The 17407-nt window shown below is 30.8% G+C and overlaps 3 protein-coding genes across 3 annotated transcripts in view; 1 reads left to right on the top strand and 2 right to left on the bottom strand.

Annotated features, from left to right (window-relative positions):
- Positions 1-362: 362 nt before the first annotated feature.
- On the top strand, positions 363-4610 carry Rtel1 (Regulator of telomere elongation helicase 1). Its single transcript, XM_011503764.1, has 12 exons — positions 363-579; positions 662-1088; positions 1171-1426; positions 1523-1786; positions 1862-2181; positions 2259-2465; positions 2673-2835; positions 2916-3173; positions 3279-3518; positions 3591-4067; positions 4129-4276; positions 4364-4610. Exons 1-12 carry the CDS (start codon positions 447-449, stop codon positions 4441-4443), a joined length of 2973 nt encoding a protein of 990 aa, XP_011502066.1. The 5' UTR covers positions 363-446; the 3' UTR covers positions 4444-4610.
- A 2927-nt stretch (positions 4611-7537) lies between these two features.
- Positions 7538-10387, bottom strand: LOC105365565 (dnaJ homolog subfamily B member 12). The gene is made up of 8 exons (XM_011503763.1): positions 9936-10387; positions 9142-9268; positions 8921-9066; positions 8652-8783; positions 8443-8573; positions 8225-8340; positions 7984-8147; positions 7538-7880 (listed from the first exon to the last, which is right to left on the bottom strand). The coding sequence occupies exons 1-8, from the start codon at positions 10066-10068 to the stop codon at positions 7765-7767; spliced, it is 1065 nt and encodes a 354-aa protein (XP_011502065.1). The 5' UTR covers positions 10069-10387; the 3' UTR covers positions 7538-7764.
- A 4145-nt stretch (positions 10388-14532) lies between these two features.
- Npc1a (Niemann-Pick type C-1a) overlaps positions 14533-17407 on the bottom strand; it is a 17042-nt gene continuing 14167 nt past the window's right edge. Inside the window, 4 exon segments of the mRNA XM_011503833.1 lie at positions 14533-14923; positions 16427-16514; positions 16602-16790; positions 17174-17407. The exon segment at positions 17174-17407 is cut by the window's right edge and continues 37 nt beyond it. Of these exon segments, the coding sequence (XP_011502135.1) occupies positions 14727-14923; positions 16427-16514; positions 16602-16790; positions 17174-17407 (708 nt within the window). The 3' untranslated portion in view covers positions 14533-14726.

Raw genomic sequence — 17407 nt, 5'->3', positions numbered from 1 at the left:
TTAAATTATAAAAGTATATTGTATATAAAAATTTTATAAATATTTAGTAATCATGATTTTTTTCATCTTTTTTTTAAAGAAGATAAATGGAATGCAAATAATTAGTAAAATTGTTTTATTTTTATACTTATTATAAATATTAAATTATATATATATATATATATATATATATACAGTATATGTGAATAGTTTATAAATATTCTGTAATCTTAATGAGTTTTTTCATCCTTTATTATTTAAAGAAGATAAATCAAACGAAATGAAAATAATTAGTAAAATCGTCTGTCTGCTCATGCGCGCAGACACATTGACGTAAAGTGCAATGCTTATAAAAAAATTCCCGCCAAATGAAATATGAGGTGTCAATGATACACTTAATATAACCAGGTTATTTATATTTTTATTGTTAGAAAATTAAATTTTGAATTAAAGTTATCATTCGTACTATGACTGAAGTTACTCTCAATGGAGTCGCTATTAAATTTCCATTTAAGCCATATCAAGTTCAAGTGGATTATATGACAAAAGTTATTGAATGTTTACAGAATGGCCAAAATGGTGTTCTCGAGTCACCAACAGGTGAAATGATATAAAATATTAATTTTATTATTTTTTGCATATTTTACCACACATCTTGTATTACAAATTTTTTAATTATTAGGTACTGGTAAAACATTAAGTTTACTGTGTTCTTCATTGGCTTGGCTGATGATAAAGAAAGCTCAAATGCAAATTCAAGCACAATCTACAGGTGCATTGGATCAACTTAGTACGAATAATGAATTTTTAAGATCATTTTCCAAGGTTTTGAATAAGGGAAGTGGTAAGTCTTTGGATCAATTGGAAAATTCATTTGGGCATTCAATGCCAACAATAATTTATGCATCGAGAACCCATTCTCAGCTAAGTCAAGCTATACAAGAATTGAAAAGAACGTCATATAATCATGTTAATGCAGCAATTCTTGGATCTAGGGATCAACTTTGTATAAATCCAGAAGTTGCGATAGAAAAAAATAGTTCCAATAAGATTTTCATGTGCCAAGCCAAAGTAAAAGCAGGAAGTTGCTTATTTTATAATAATTATAAGTATGGCCAATTATTTTATTTTATTGAGATTATTCGTATGTAAAAGTTTATGTGTATTTATCTTATTGTGTTTTATTTTTAGAAAGTTCAATATAAATACCAATCAAAATATTTTAGACATTGAAGATTTGGTTAAAACTAGTAAAAAAAATAAATGTTGTCCATACTTTTTATCAAAAGATTTAAAAGAAAGTGCAGACATTATATTTATGCCTTACAATTATTTATTAGATCCTAAAATAAGAAAGAACCAGGGCATTGAATTGAAAAATAAAATTATTTTATTGGACGAGGCACATAATATTGAAAAAATTTGTGAGGAAGCAGCTTCATTACAAGTAATTAGTTAATATAAATAAAGATAAATATATATATATATATATATATATATATACAATTGCTTATTGAATAATAATAAATAATTTTATCTTTAGTTTAGTAGTACAGACATAGCAGTTTGTATAAATGAAATAACAGATGTTATGAAAGAAATGGCTAATGAAAAAAAAGATTCAGATTATTCGTCAATCGAGTCAGAACATGATTCACAGAAAGATTTTTCAGCCGAAGATCTATGTATTTTAAAAGCCATGTTTTTAGAATTAGAAAAATCTATTGACAATATAGAAATCAAAAATCAAGAAGAGGGTGAAATTTTTCCTGGCGATTATATTTTTAATTTACTTGGAACAGTCGACGTGAGTGCAGATATAACATTATCATAAAAAAATTAGACAAAAACATAATTAATTTATTTTTATTCGTAATTTCAGATAACTCATAGTAAATACCAATATGTAATTGAGAAATTGGATAAAATTATTCTTTATTTAACAACAGTGAGTGCTACATCATTTACCAGAAAAGGAAATGCCCTTAAAAAATTTTGCGATTTACTGCATATCGTATTTACTGGATTTTCCCGTAATAAATGTCAAGATAAATTCAAAGAGAAAATAAGAAAATGTTATAAAGTATATGTCCAAACGGAGCAAGTTAAGAAACCATTTAAAAATGATGTTTGGACAACAAAAAAAATAACAAAATCAGATGGAAAATTAATTTGTTACTGGTGCTTTAGTTCAGAATTCAGGTATTCTTGAGTATCACGCTTTCTTAATTTATTAATAATTATACATTATTGTGTTGTACAATATTGTTTAAATTTAGAATGCAACAATTATTGGACGAAGGAGTAAGATCTATTATTTTAACAAGCGGTACTCTTTCACCTTTAAAACCCTTTATTTCTGAAATCGGAATAGATATTTCTGTGCAACTCGAAAGTTCTCATATAATAACCGAAAAACAAATATATGTTGGCATTGTTAGTACCGGCTACAATGGTTATTGTCTTAATTCATCGTATAATACAAGGTATATATGTGTAATATATAGAATGACCGTTGGTTTAAGTAAACAAATAAATGATAATCAACATTGACTACTGCAATTACTTACTATAAAATTGATTCAGAAATCTGTTGAAAATTTTTCTTACTTCGTTTTTCATAACGAGTCCTTTTATTCAATTTATTAAATTGACTTGGACAAAGTAAATCTATTGATAAGTTTTGATTTTAGAAATGATCCAAAGTATATCGCTTCACTTGGAGAAACCATAAAAATTCTTAGCTGCATTTTACCGCATGGTTTACTAGTTTTTTTCCCATCTTATCCAATATTAAAGAATTGTCAGGAACAATGGCAAAGTACAGGAATATGGACACAAATTGAATCTTATAAGGTGGCAATAATTCTTTTAAAATTGTATAATATAAAAAAATTAAAGAAAGAAATATAAATTATTTGCATATTTTTTAAAAGCCCATTTTTGTGGAAGCTCAGTCCAATGAAATTTTCAATAACATTATTAAAGAATATTACAAACAAATTGAAGATCCAATGCAGAAAGGAGCTATTTTAATGGGTGTTTGTAGAGGAAAAGTTAGCGAAGGTCTTGACTTTGCCAATGCAAATGGAAGAACCGTTTTGATTACAGGATTGCCTTTCCCGCCATTAAAAGATCCTAGAGTTATATTGAAACAAAGATATTTAGAAGAAAATAGATCACAAGGGCAAGAAGTAAAATTAATAATTCTTATGATCTGAATAATATTTTTGTTATTTCAAACAAAATTAGAGAACAGTTAATATAACTTGTATTTTAAGTTCTAATAACAATTTTAGAGACTAACGGGGCAACAATGGTATCAGCTTGAGGCTTCGAGAGCTGTTAATCAGGCTGTAGGACGTATAATACGTCATAAAAACGATTACGGTGCTATACTTTTATGCGATTGTCGCTTTGATAATCAGTCGTTTAAGCAACAATTATCTAAATGGATTAGACCACATCTTAAAAAATTTCCAAACTTCGAAACGGTTATAAAAGGATTACGAGAGTTTTTCAAGTATACAAAAGAAAATGTATGTGAAAATACTATATATTAATTTCATTCCTAAAATTTGCATTCTCATCGAATTTACAATATGTTTTAGTTACCAGATTACAATTTACCTGCGGTTCCAGCCCAGTTCGATTGCGGTAATAGTGGTTCAGTGAAATTAAACGTTCAGGCCAGCAAATCCCAATTTGAAAATCAAAATGATAATTTTGATATAGATATTTATAAAATAGAGTCCAATGATAGTAGTAGCGAAAGAAAAATAAATAAAAGTAAATCAAAAGCTAATGATTTCGGATCACTATTTGAAATGAAGTCAAAAGCTGTTGTAAATCTTAGAACTTGCAAACTTCAAAATTTAACACAGTTTTCTCAAGAACCTTCAACTTCTGGGGAACCTAGTATAAAAAGAAAAAAATTAAAATTGAAACCTATACAGTTTAGCATGGATGTGACAATAGCACCAACGAGTACAACGAGTACTACATCAGTTGTAACGCAATCAAAGTCCGTTGTAATTAAAAAGGATATAGCAGCACAACAAGCCGATGGAAATAAGTACATACAAAAGGTAATATACGATGTATATATTTCACATCGTGTAATTCTAATGGAAACATTATTTATTGAAGGTAAAAATGGCTCTATCACAAGAGAATTACAATATTTTTAAAAATATGCTCGTCAAGTATCGAAAGGATGAAATTAATTTCGATGAGCTATCGAATATTTTAAGAAAACTTTTTGTCATTGATCACAAAAAAAGAGATCTATTAATTGGTAAATAAACATTTTTTAAATAGTAAGAAACTAAATTATAATATAAATATCATAAATATGAATAATCTTAGGTCTCGATAAATTCAGATTTCAGGCCCTATTTAAAAAAACATCATTTGAAGACTTTCGATAATTACGTGGAATCGCTGGAAAATTTCAGTACTTGACAAACTGAAATAATTTACCATTAATAACAAGAATTTGAGATTCCATCGCATACTTAGTCTGACAGACTACTAGATGCTCTGTATCATAAAATGAGTTAAGGAGACTACTGTTAATATGAGAAATATTCTAATATTTATTACAATACTTATTATAATAATAGTATATAATCATGGTAATTAGGTATTAAAATTATAGTCGAACTAGGTCATTGCAAAAATAATAGACAATACATTATTCAAAATGGTATTTTAAGCGTATGTTACATAATGCTGTATAAAGTGATTTATTTGTTTTTTATTCATCTATGGAATTGTAAATTTTAAAAAGCTTCGATGATATTTGTAAAATATCATCAAGCTCAAATTGATAAGACTTCAAAATATTTTTAGTATAATTTTTTACATAAGTTATATATATAAAGGTTTCACTTTATTATTTTGTTTATATTATTATTTATCTTATAAAACTTGGTTTTTTTTTTTACAAAATTTTGTTCTAATTTAAATTAAAACCAATTCTTATATCAAATGACGGTCCAATATGATATAGATAAATAATATTTTTGAAAAATCTTATACAAAACACACCTATATCTACATATTTACGTATATATTGTTTATTTTTAATTATTCCTAATGAAAATCGCCATAATTGTATTTTTATGTAATAAAACGAATACATAATTAATAATTATCTGCACAGCATTGATTGTTGTCATATTTACGTCAATTGTTAAAATAATAATTTAAGATCAATGAATTTATTAATTATAAATTATACACTGAATGAATGACATTAAATAAATTAAGGCTACGATTATTATATTCAAAGAATGTTAATTTGTTTATAACTCCTTTATTTCTTCAGAATAAAAACTATATCTACTTAATAATTATAAAGATGGTTTCTAAAATTATGAAAATATATTTTTTAATACGATGACATAATCGTTATATATATTCTATTAAGCTACTACTTATCAACTTTCAATATATTATATTTCATTTTATTTTCAGCCTCATACTTGCTTAATGTACTTGGTTGGCTCAATGATATTTTGTTTTAATTTAACAATTGGTATCGTTTTTCAATTCAATTTCTTTATTAGTTACTAGTCAATATTTTTCATATTTCGAAAAAATGAAAGATCAGTAAGAATGCACCTGACGTCACAAAGAAATTGAAAGCATTATTTATGCAATTGACTATTGCGATTAAACTTCTGTGAAATGCTACATAATATTCATAAGAAAGGAATTTACATGTCTTTTTTTACGAATATGATAGTTTTCAGTTCAAATTGGTACTCGATTGACCTAGTAATACCAATTATAATTACAAAGATAACTCGTGTTTTATATTTTTCAAGAACACGAAAATTGAACGAGCGATTGTATCGAGGCATAAATATTCTGATATTGATAATTTGACCGTTGTTTTAAATAATTAAGATCGAAATAGTTAAAATGCTGACTAGCAAATACAAGCAAACTAGTTATCTTTATCTAATTATATAATAAACTGTTGAATACAAGCTATGTATTATTATAACAATTAGTATTATACTTATTAGGATTAAAATGGATGGAATGCCACTGTACAATATATTATCAATATTAACTATCTACAGTATTATATATATATATATATATATATATATTACTACTATTTTATATTAAAAGTTTATCGAGATAATTCTACGTTATACAAATACGTTAAATTTATCGTCGTTACATATTCGAATAATATAATACAAACAACTTGATCTTCTTAACTGATATTATGTCAATGTACATAATGCTATAATCTACTCTCTCTCTCTCTCTCTCATTCTGTGATATAATTTAATTTACATAACAATGTAAACCTAGTCGATTAATCCACTATATTGTCGAGGATTAAATAAACAATTAGTAATCGACTGATTATGAATCCGAACGAGTGTCAGCATTCCAATTTAATTTGAACTTTCAAATGCATTAAGAACGAAGAAAAAATTAAATAAGAGTTTATCGTTATTTTGATGGAGTCCCGACGTCAGCGAGCGGAGGTATTTGTGTATGAAATTTAACTGATAATAATATTAATGATTAAATGTAATCTTACCATAATTTCAAACATTTTATCCCTTATTTCTCAATACATTTTCAAACTGAATTTACTTGTATGATTTATTATTATGGAAATTAATTATTAGTTGGCACATAAATGTTCTTTTATTATGACATAAATTAAATAATTGTATTATTATTATGTCTCTAGCTTGTTCGTGTATTGCATTAATTATTAAAAGAAAAATGATTAATTTCTTGCGTGTTTGAGAAATTATTTAATATTTTTTTATTTTTTATTTTTCTTTATTCATGATTTTTATAGCCATTGGTGATTATTTTCATTTTTTTAATTTAAAGTGTAAAATAGCTTCCAACTAACGCATACTTTATTCTATACCTACACGATCGATAATACATTAATTATGGTTTACCTTTATTTAGAAAACTTATAAGTTGCTGAAATTTGAAAAAACAAAAAAGAAAAAAAAAGAAAGAAAAGCAAACAAAAAAAAACACTATCAATCTGATAAATAATAAAGGGCCAAGTAAATTTTACGACACAATTGCTTTAAAATTTTTCATTTTTAATTTTAAAACAGAAAAAAATGTAACAAACTATAAATATGTATTAAATACAATAAACACAATTAGATTTCAAAAGCTTAAATTTTTGTTTATAATAAACAACAATGTACATCATTTGTAGATAATATAATTTTTGTAACTATCAGAATTATTTTATATTAAATAGTGCCTATGTAAAAAATGAATTTATTAATAACTAAACATATTCTTCATTTATATTAAACCGATAGGACATTTAAAATTGTTTTATAAAATCAATGAACTTATAAAACTATTGTAGCATACATTTTAATGCCAGAGTTTAAATAAATAAAATAGTATTAATCGATACTTTCTTAACTACGATACATAAAATAGTTTTACTTTTGACAAATTGTACTAATTTTTCAATCGTTTAAGAACGTTTTATAAGAATTTTGTTAATATTTTTTATAAGGCATGATTAGAATACAAATTGATTTTTAATATAATTTTTCAACTTATTTGAAGTTAAAAATTCTTTGTAAATTATGCATAAAGTTAATGGTGCTTTTGGATAAAGTTCTTTACAAGTTTAACCATTTTATGTGATTGCACATTAAACTTTTTCATTATCCCCTTGTGCACACATAAATAAAATTGGATATTTGTCTAAATTTACAAATTTTAATTGATACTCCTGCGTAAACAAATGTAATTAAATCATAGGTCGGGCATCGTTTCTTGAAGCTTTTTACATGACGGCGTCTCTATATTTTTAGCTCGTTGAAATTGGTCTTGATCACCAAAATTTCTTGCTTTCCACATCATCGATTCCCCTAAAGAATGAGAAAAATTAGATAAACAGTTGATTTAAAATGTCAATTGTACCGTTGTCTTTTCAATTTTTCTAATACACGCAAAATTAAAAGGACCGCTTACTGTAATTCTTTTCTCTATAACACGAGTGCCGCAGAGCAAGTATAAATTCCTCCTCCACCGAGTTCTCTAGCCTTTTTAAATTTCCTTCATATTCCGTGTGGAAGTTCTCCTTTACATAATATGGTATTCTGAGATTTTGAGTCATTCTATGTACCGAGTATTTGCTAGCGAACAGAAAAAGATACGTTCAATTTGTCATTAGCGTCCATATAAATACATTACCAATAACATTTACGCTTACTTATTATGTTGTAAACTATAAACAGGATCCGATATATAAAAACTACTCATTGTGGTCAAAATTATTAATAATAGTATAGGCAACATTTGAAGGAATGTAGTATAGTCACTTGCTTGCTAAAAAAATAACACATAATGAAATTAAAAAAAAAAATGTTAATTATAAATTGACTTTACGATGGATTATAAAAAATTGTCTTATTGGAGATAGATCGGTACTTGAGAACGAGTGTGCTGTGCTTGTGCCTCATTTTGTCTCATCCAACTTCCTCCGCCTCTGTACATATAAAACTGTTGTTGAGGAAAACCACCGAAAAACATATTAAATAGCTCCTCGGCTGTAACGTCAGCTGTGATAATAGAAGCAGAGTTTGTTATAAAAAGGTTTTAATAACTTTATACGTCATAGAGTGTAATTTGAATTTTACCCTCGAAGCCACGAGTATAATTGTTTGGAGAATGTTGCCTTGTACTGTTCAATCTTTCTTGATCCGTCCCATACAAGTCGTACTGTTTTCTTTTCTCGACATCTGTGAGAATGGCAAAGGCATTGCCAATAGCTATTACGATAAAAGCATCGTTATTAATATATATATATATATATGTATATATATATTACTATTCATTTTATTGTTAAGACGACGATTTCATTTTACGCGCTTACGCGAATATATGAAAAGCAGCAGCGATAACGTACCTTTAAATGCTTCCTCCGCACCTGGTGCTTTATTTTTATCAGGATGTAGCTGAAGAGCTAACTTCTTATAAGCCTTTTTGACATCGCTATCGGTTGCATCTTTACGAATTTCTAAAATTTCATAGTAATCTTTACATTTCTTTATTCTGAAAAGTACAAATTCTGTTTCAAATTCATTCCAATTATGCCATATGCAGATACTAACATTAACAAATATTTACCTCCTAACATGCTCCATTTGATCATCGGTATAATCATTAGTCTTGTAGGTATGTCTTTTTCTAATCTCCGCTTCAGGTTCCGATTTTTTACTTTGTTTTGACAATAACGTTACAGTTGTTAATAAATCTATTAACGAAAGAATATCAGTATATGTCATGATGCAATTCTAATGGTAGTTTACGATGGTTTGGTTATCGTTAATCCACTACGCCCCGCAAATGACAATTGAAAATTTCGAACAATAATGTCATTACGATCGTTAATTAATAATTGTAATCGATCGATTGTATGTCTGTTATTAATTGTCTCGGACGCGCATGCTAATCCGAATGGGAAATTCTTACGGAAAAAGCTCAGGTTCGGCGCCGTCAGGCGGCTAGGAAACGAAAACTAATGCAACTCCAATTAAACCAAATCGCTGCTTGTGCATTAAAATTTTAATTTAAATTTAATGAAAGGTCGTTTGTCAATTTTGACCACAATTTACGGACGACATATCGCAAATCGCACGCGCGCAAGTTTGTCCAGAGAGACAGGGTAACGACATGCACGTACAGAGTGACAAATAGAAGCGGGGAGCGCGCGCGCGCGCGCACACCCATGTATCATCATTTGTATGATACAAACGAGCCAGAGGAGCACCAGGAATCCGTTAAAATTGCATCCGCTATATAATGAAATTAGATCATGATAAATGTCATTAGCCGTGCGATGGTTGGCGGAAGGTCGGGAGGGGGAGGATGGGTGGTTAAGGGACGGGATTGAGGCGGAAATTAGAAGGGCCACTGGTTACCCTTTGTCTTTTTCGACGGATAAAGCCTGTGGGCCTTCCGCAGGAACCTCTCCGCCTCCTCGAACTTCTTCTCAATAATGTAGCATTCGGCAAGCTCGGTGCATCGTTCAGCTTCATTTTTATTGCTCTCCATTGTCGCCGTTCTCGTCGACCTCGCGCGTCGTCCACTCGAATTTCGCTCGACTTACGTACAAGAAGTCGAGAAAAATAAGAAAGTAAGTATGTCGAGGCAAGGAAGGGCTGCGGCCGCGAGCCAAGTCCCGTGACGAGGCGCAATGGTAAATAATTCGCTCGGACTTGCTGTCAGCCGCCTGCACTTCCACTCCGCTCGATTGAAACGTATTTTCCAGGGGCGCGCTGCTGCTTTTCACTCCGCCGTCGCGATCGGGATGACACCGCCACTGTTGGACACTACGTGCATTATAGATAGCGTGACAACGTTAGGCTGCGGCAGAGGGGTAAAGCAACAACGCTCCGCTTGTGACGTGGACTATGCAGGCTTTCGTCGAAAGGCTCGTTCTCATGTATTTATTCGTCGTGAATTTATGCGGGAGTTGGAAGCTGTACGGCGATCTCTGTGTGTGCGCGAGTGAGGGTTACTTTATGGACTAATTCGCTTATGTTTGTTGTTATTTTTTATTTTTTTCAAATCTTATTTCTTTATTTAGAAGGATTATGCAGGGAGCGGGGTGAGGAGGAGGAGGAGGAGGAGGAGGAGGAGTGGGTTACATTAAATTCCGATTAATTGTAACGTTTAACTTGGCGCACTGAGCGCCTATGGGAAATAAAAAGCTATGTAGCTGCTTTAACATGCGCTCCATTCCGACTCTCTAGTGTTGGTCTCGCCTTGTCTTCCATAGCGAAGTAAATAGAGTTGTTAGGGTAATTGCAGTGGCTATGACTCCCGTTGCGATCAGTATGTTATTCACACTGGACTCTACAACAAGAAGAAGATATAAGTTTGTAGGAATGACGAGATTATCGGATGACTATTATAATTGGGGTGGTTGTGGCAAGGTTGGAGGTCGGCGATAGAGATAAATAGCTGGAATTATTTACCAGGTAACTGGAATTGCTCCAAACCAAATGGGGTGGGTGCCCTAAGATATACGTCGTATTCCATTCTCTTTTTGTCGTTCATCAGGACAACCATAGCTTGGTTCAAGGCTGATACAAGTTAATGATTATTTTGTCATGTTCCATGCATTCTCTACTACTCTCTATCTTCTACTTACCGATGAAAGCTTCTTTTGATCCTGAAAACTTATTCTTATCAGGATGGACAACGAGGACTAATTTATTATAGGCCAGTTTAATTTCTTTGTTCGTCGCATTGTTTTGTACTTCCAGGATCTCGTAAAAATTATTACACTTTAAAATTCTAAAAATGAATTTCATATATGCCAAAGCTACTTCATCATTCTTTTTTACCAGAATTTAAGAGCATTAATTAACTAATGTTTATTAGTGTTGTGTTACCTCTCGATCTGCTGCTCTTTTGTTAAATAGCTCATGTTTTATGATATCCCTGGTACATATACATTAATATGCAAGAATACTATAATGTAAATTTAATGTTATTTGTGTTTAGGTTTTAGGCTTACTGTGCAGACAGCTTGTAAAATTCAAATATCACTTAGAATATAATTTACTAAATAAAATTTTAATTATCTTATGAATATAATTAAATATGATTATAAAGCTTTATTTCAGTTCAATATACGTCACTGTTTCACCCACAAATCTCCAACAGAATTAATTTAATGCTTAATTAAAATATAATTCCATCATCTTCTTCCCATTCTTTTTAACGTTTCATCAAAATACAACGCATTACCCTCAAACTTTAAGGTTAATTTATTGCCTATGATGACATTGTAGGCATTGTCAAACGTTCCGTTCCACGTGTATTATTATTGTAACGCAATCGCGCGACATTTGAAATGCCTTGCGAGAAATATCCTGATACTCTCATTAGATCGCAACGCGTTGCTTTAACGAATTCAATTGGAAAGCGAGGGAAATATTTGTACTCATTAGCCTTTGAGCATTTGGTGCGCGAGACGAGGACGAGCACGCGCGTATCTCCAACGCCCTCATTTCCTATTATTAGTCCTTGGGGGTCGTAAGATACCACCACTTACGTCCAGCTAGCTGCACTCGGTTTCGTTTTTCGTTACCCGCGACAGTCGCTCGGGATCTTGACTCCTCGTCTGTCGAGTTATGTTGTACGATGTGCTGGCTTGCCAACGTAACGGGGCACCTGTTAGGTCGCGTTTAGACTCTGCTGGGTCGACCACCGATTTTCTGATCGTGCACGTTATTATCGTCATATCCTAGTTGATTACTAGCCGCAAATTCTCAACAACCTTGATTTTGATGGCAAATCTTGCTATTTACGTGGGAAAAATGGGCTCAATGATACACAATAATAAAGCAATTCTTGTCAAACATCAACTTGTATCTTTATTTAAACATTAATTTCCACAAATCGTTCATTCGAAATCTCGATAATTACGTACGATAATATTTATGCAAACACGTTCCCCTTTAGCGGCGATATTCCCATTTTCTATTTATCTTAATCGTATAAAAAATCTTACGTTGTATAAAATCTTTTGATTAAAATCCAACGCAATGGAGAGTTGTATGTATGGATGTATGGATGTAACATTCAGCCGTACATGTTACATATGAAATGTTTTTTAATTTTATCTCTCTCTCTCTCTCTCTCTATCTTAAATTAGATCTAGCACGCATTGGACCATTTTATCGTTCGGAATACAGTGCGATAGAAAGTAATTAAATAAAATTTTTGTAAATGCGATGAACACGCAACAACATATTAAAAAATCGTATGCTTGCGAGTTATGGATAATAAAAAATACTTGGATTATTTTGTTCACGGGCCTCAAGTGTAAAAGTATTGTATAATATTCGGACAAGAATTGATAAAATTAACTTTTGTTGTTGTTGTTGTTTTTTTTTTAATCCATACCAAGGTAAATTACACAGCTGTAATATCAGTTTAATAAATGAATTAAAAAATAATTCATATTTACGATACTGGAGAATAGATTATTTAGATGATCTAAGCAATTTTGTGTCTTTTTTTTCCAAATTAACTTTCAATACGGAAACATCAAAATACTTTAGATTTAGAATATATTACATTTTCCTGTGTTTTCCAAAGCATTCGATCGAATTTCAAAATTAAAATTAATATCGGTAGCTGCGAGGCACATAATACATTTTATTAAATTACATATTTTACTAAAATATGAAATAATTACCTGTTTCTTTTTTTTTTCCCCCCCCAAAAAAAAAAAAAAAAAAAAAAAAAAACTTACATGTTGTTTCTCATGAGAAAAGAAGAAATTATGTAATTTGAGAAACATATGAAAGACGTCTTAAATATATGTTTATTATATTATTCTACGATGGAAAGACTTGATGGAACTTACGTGCTTTGATCCTAATTAGATTTAATACAAGTCAGCTGTAATCGAGTGCCTACTATTTTTAATGACAAATGATTTAATAAAATAAACATTCTTTTGCAAGATAATAATCGCTAAGTAAGTATCCGTTGTATGGATACTTTTTTGATACATTTGTCCAACAGTTTTCACTTTCACCCTTTACTTACATTTACAATGAATAATTTATGTTATTGGTTCCCCCCCCCTCCCCCCTCCTCTCATCGAATAATTTATTATTACATTAAAATAGTGGAAGGCCAATTTATTACTAACAAGTCACACACTTTTTATTAATTTATTTTAATAAAAACACTAGACGCAATTGGAAAAATCTTGATTTACAAGATAAAAGCGATCATATTTTTAGTTTTGAATACTTTGAATACTGTTTTAGTTATGTAATAAAAAACAGCTTTTGTGCAATATATAGTTCGTATAAGTGGGTGATATTTGATTCTACAACTTTCCCTATAGCCTCGCACTAACTCGTACATTACCGAGTCAAATATTGCAAATCTTTACGTGTGAAACGTACTTGGTATCGTAGTAAAAAATAGGCTAGCATAATCAGTTATAATAAATGTACGATGAACATATTTATTGGATGCGGGGTGAAAACCTCCGTGACCTGTGACCTTCGGATACATTATACCTCTAATGTTGTTAATGTAAATTGCCAAGAAATTGGCTGTGAGCGCAATTTATAAATCAATAATAGGCAAATAAATGATCGACGGGTTAGAAAAATTTTATTGTGCAAGTGAATAATAATAATTGCAGTCTTTAAAATTTGTTGCCAATGACGAGATTACTTTACAAAGAAAATAGAAGGAAAAAGTATGAGGCAGTTTTCTAAAACGAAAAATTATCACATAGCACGTAACGCTAATTGGTACACAAGTATATCTCACGAGTAAAGTCACCGAGGTCCGATCATGCTCACCTTCAAATTCACAGAACCAGCCTCTATTATATTATAATCAATATAAACTTAAAAGTAAACTTTATTGTGTATTGGCTATTATAGCGCCTTAGAAAAACAACGTTAATATCAAGCGACTCGATCGCGAACTCTCACATGCCATAAAAATATATACTTTTATAAAATATCTTCTTTTTTTTTTCTTCTTTTCTCCGGGATAAAATGCATCTGCCTGCAATTACAATGACGAATGAAGAGAATACTTTGTATCGAATTTTTGTTCTTCTCGAATGACACACTTATGAGCGGGCGTCAATTTTCTTTGACCTCGAAGTCAATTGTTTTAATACACTCGCCGAGCGAAATACCTCATTTCATTACAAAACCCTAGTTAATGTCATGGAATATTACGTTGCTGGTATTTATACTGGCGTAGGAAGTGGAAGGGCGTTGACCAGGATCACCGTGGAGTAAAGGTGCAGTCGAGTTGTCAACTCGTTCTTCCGAACGTTCGTCGACGACTTCGTGCTCTCCTCTTCGACTGTATCGCTCGATTCTTCTTCGTCTTCGACAGGACATCACGTCTGCAATTAACAATCGATAACAACATCATTACAAGTCTCTCGACGTTGCTCCTCCCCTCTCAATCTTCAATGTTTACATTAAGCATTAGTTTAAAAGACGAGCGAATTATAGATAATGGTAAGATAAGATGGCTTTAAAAGCTAACACCAAATGTAAGTATCGTGGGTGAGAAAAGCTTATTTTTCACGCTGTTAATATATATATAAATATATATGTAACGACTTTTATTGCGCACCTACCTTCCTTGTAAAGCTAACGAACCACAAGAGAACCGCAAGTATTTTTCAATGTAACAAACACCAATGCTATATGCCATTTAGGGAGCTCTGTTTTCATAATCGCAGAGACTAAGCTACCTCCCACACTCAAGAAATGTAAAAACAGAATGCAGAGCGCATAATGATGTAAATTGTAAATGAAAATAAGGAGGCGTGGCAACAAGTGAGAGAATAATATTAGAAAAATAAATAAATAATAATGACAAGCACATTGTAAATAAAATAACAAAATAATACTGTAAAAATCAATTATTTTTATTAAATATTTGCTCATTGAATTATTATCTAAATTAACAATTTAATTGGAAATAGTACAAAAATATAAATAAATATTACAAATATCTGGACGATAATTAGATTTCAAATAATGGTTCGGCTTTGACGATAATCAAAATATGCTCATGAATATGAGGCAAAAGGACAAAAAAAAAAAAACAAAAACAAAAACAAAAAAAATTCTTTAAGCGCTAAATTAACATTTCTAAGACTGGATATCTACACTAAAATTACATACAACGATACAGTTGTAAACAAAAAAAAATCTCATTTAGCGGTCCAGTTTAACCTTTAGAGGTATTACCATTAATGAATCTTATGGATTAGGCAGGCGTGATAAATCAGCTCTCTTACGGTCCTTCCAAAAGACATAATAATGTATGAAACATGACAACGGATAAGCAGACCTTACAAAAATCACATATACATTGATCGCTTGTCTGGACTTTGGATAGGTTTCATACCTATCTCTCGTAATCGATCACTCGGAAGGTAGGTGTTGTACTTGTGGGTGTGGGAGGAGATTTATGTTTGCTTACACGATGATTCAATGAGGTCTCTTGCACGTTGTCCAGATTTCCTCGCATTGCTCTCTTGTGATTGGCCAGTTTCTCTCTGTTCATGGGCGAGCCTAGAACCACGGACAGTCGTGATTCAATCAAAATGCGTTTAAAAAATTCATCTCCTTCGGGCACTTTACCAAATATATATCATGTAAATATTAAATGCACTTAATTAAGAGCCCAGGCTTATTATCTTTTTTAATTTTCTTTTTCGTTTTTTTTCTTTTTTTTTTTTGCTTTTCAATCTTAATACTACGAGTCAATATTAATTATTAAATTTGCTATTATCGATTATTTGTAATGGCGCTTAGGAATACGTTAATTTGTCGGACGCTTGCAAAGTATCAAAATCACTCAAATTTGTAAGAATTAATCTACGGCTTACCAATATAACTTAGAAGGACGGGTAAAAATATGAGACCATGAGCTGCTCCAAAAAGCACAATGCCTAAATACATCCTGAAGTAGAATACCTAAAAAAGCATCGTACAAATGTTAATTTTCAATTACTTTTTCAATATGCACAAACGCGACAAAGATTTGTAAAGGTTGGTGGTTACTTTAAAGATTTGACTTTTCGCGAATCCAAGAACAATGATTCCCCCGAATTTGGTAAGAGTGATACCGCTGAATACTGAGCTACCCATATTCGTTAATGCATCAGCGACTCTTTCGACTCTTGTTGGCTGGACAGAAACCGAAAAGGAATGCACCAAATGACTACAGAATTCCACAGCTATACCAACAGCCTGCAATAGTAATATAATTTTTATTATGATTATTTGTGCGTAAAATTCTTTCAAAGTAAAATATTAAATGGCGCATTGATTCAAATTCTATCATTGTTGTTAGTTTTCGTTTTTCATACAATTTTAAGCATAGAAATTTGGTAATATTTGTCGAATAAGCTCAATCGTCGATCATGTTTTGAAAAAAAAAAAAAAAAAAAAAAAAAAAAAAAAAAAAAAAAAAAAAAAAAAAAAAACCATTTCACCATTAAATTTTTTCATCATCCTTGTGAGGTCTTAGTAAATTACACACACACACACACACACACACACACATATGTTTTTTAAATATTATATCGGCAAACTTATATACTATAAATTATCAGAATGTATGACAAACAGACCATAACAAGGTTCACCAAAGATACTGCATTAAGCGTAATGTGCCACCAGTACATCAAACCGCCAATGTTCACGACAATCATAGTGATCGTAATGATGACGACAATTGAAGAGAATATGTCTAGGCCCATTAGCAGAAACGTGACAACGAATATGGCAAGTAACGATATACTGATACTCTGTAGTGTATCGGGCCACATTGTTAAGTACTGCTCGTAAAATACGTAGAAAACGCT

The sequence above is a fragment of the Ceratosolen solmsi genome, unplaced genomic scaffold, assembly GCF_000503995.2.
Source record: "Ceratosolen solmsi marchali unplaced genomic scaffold, CerSol_1.0 scaffold48, whole genome shotgun sequence".
Classification (NCBI taxonomy): domain Eukaryota; kingdom Metazoa; phylum Arthropoda; class Insecta; order Hymenoptera; family Agaonidae; genus Ceratosolen; species Ceratosolen solmsi.
The sequence above is the reverse complement of the archived record's forward strand: the minus strand, read 5'-3'. Positions and strand labels throughout refer to the sequence as shown.

Bases quoted from the DNA above. Each gene is read 5' to 3' on its own strand.
- Rtel1 (XM_011503764.1), top strand. From the start codon at position 447: ATGACTGAAGTTACTCTCAATGGAGTCGCTATTAAATTTCCATTTAAG. The intron at 1,427-1,522 runs GTAATTAGTTAA...TTTTATCTTTAG, and splicing joins AGGAAGCAGCTTCATTACAA to TTTAGTAGTACAGACATAGC. The intron at 1,787-1,861 runs GTGAGTGCAGAT...TCGTAATTTCAG, and splicing joins ATTTACTTGGAACAGTCGAC to ATAACTCATAGTAAATACCA.
- LOC105365565 (XM_011503763.1), bottom strand. From the start codon at position 10,068: ATGGAGAGCAATAAAAATGAAGCTGAACGATGCACCGAGCTTGCCGAA. The intron at 8,574-8,651 runs GTAAAATTCAAA...CTATTATCACAG, and splicing joins TTATACTCGTGGCTTCGAGG to CTGACGTTACAGCCGAGGAG. The intron at 8,341-8,442 runs GTACCGATCTAT...TTATTTTTTTAG, and splicing joins CACAGCACACTCGTTCTCAA to CAAGCAAGTGACTATACTAC.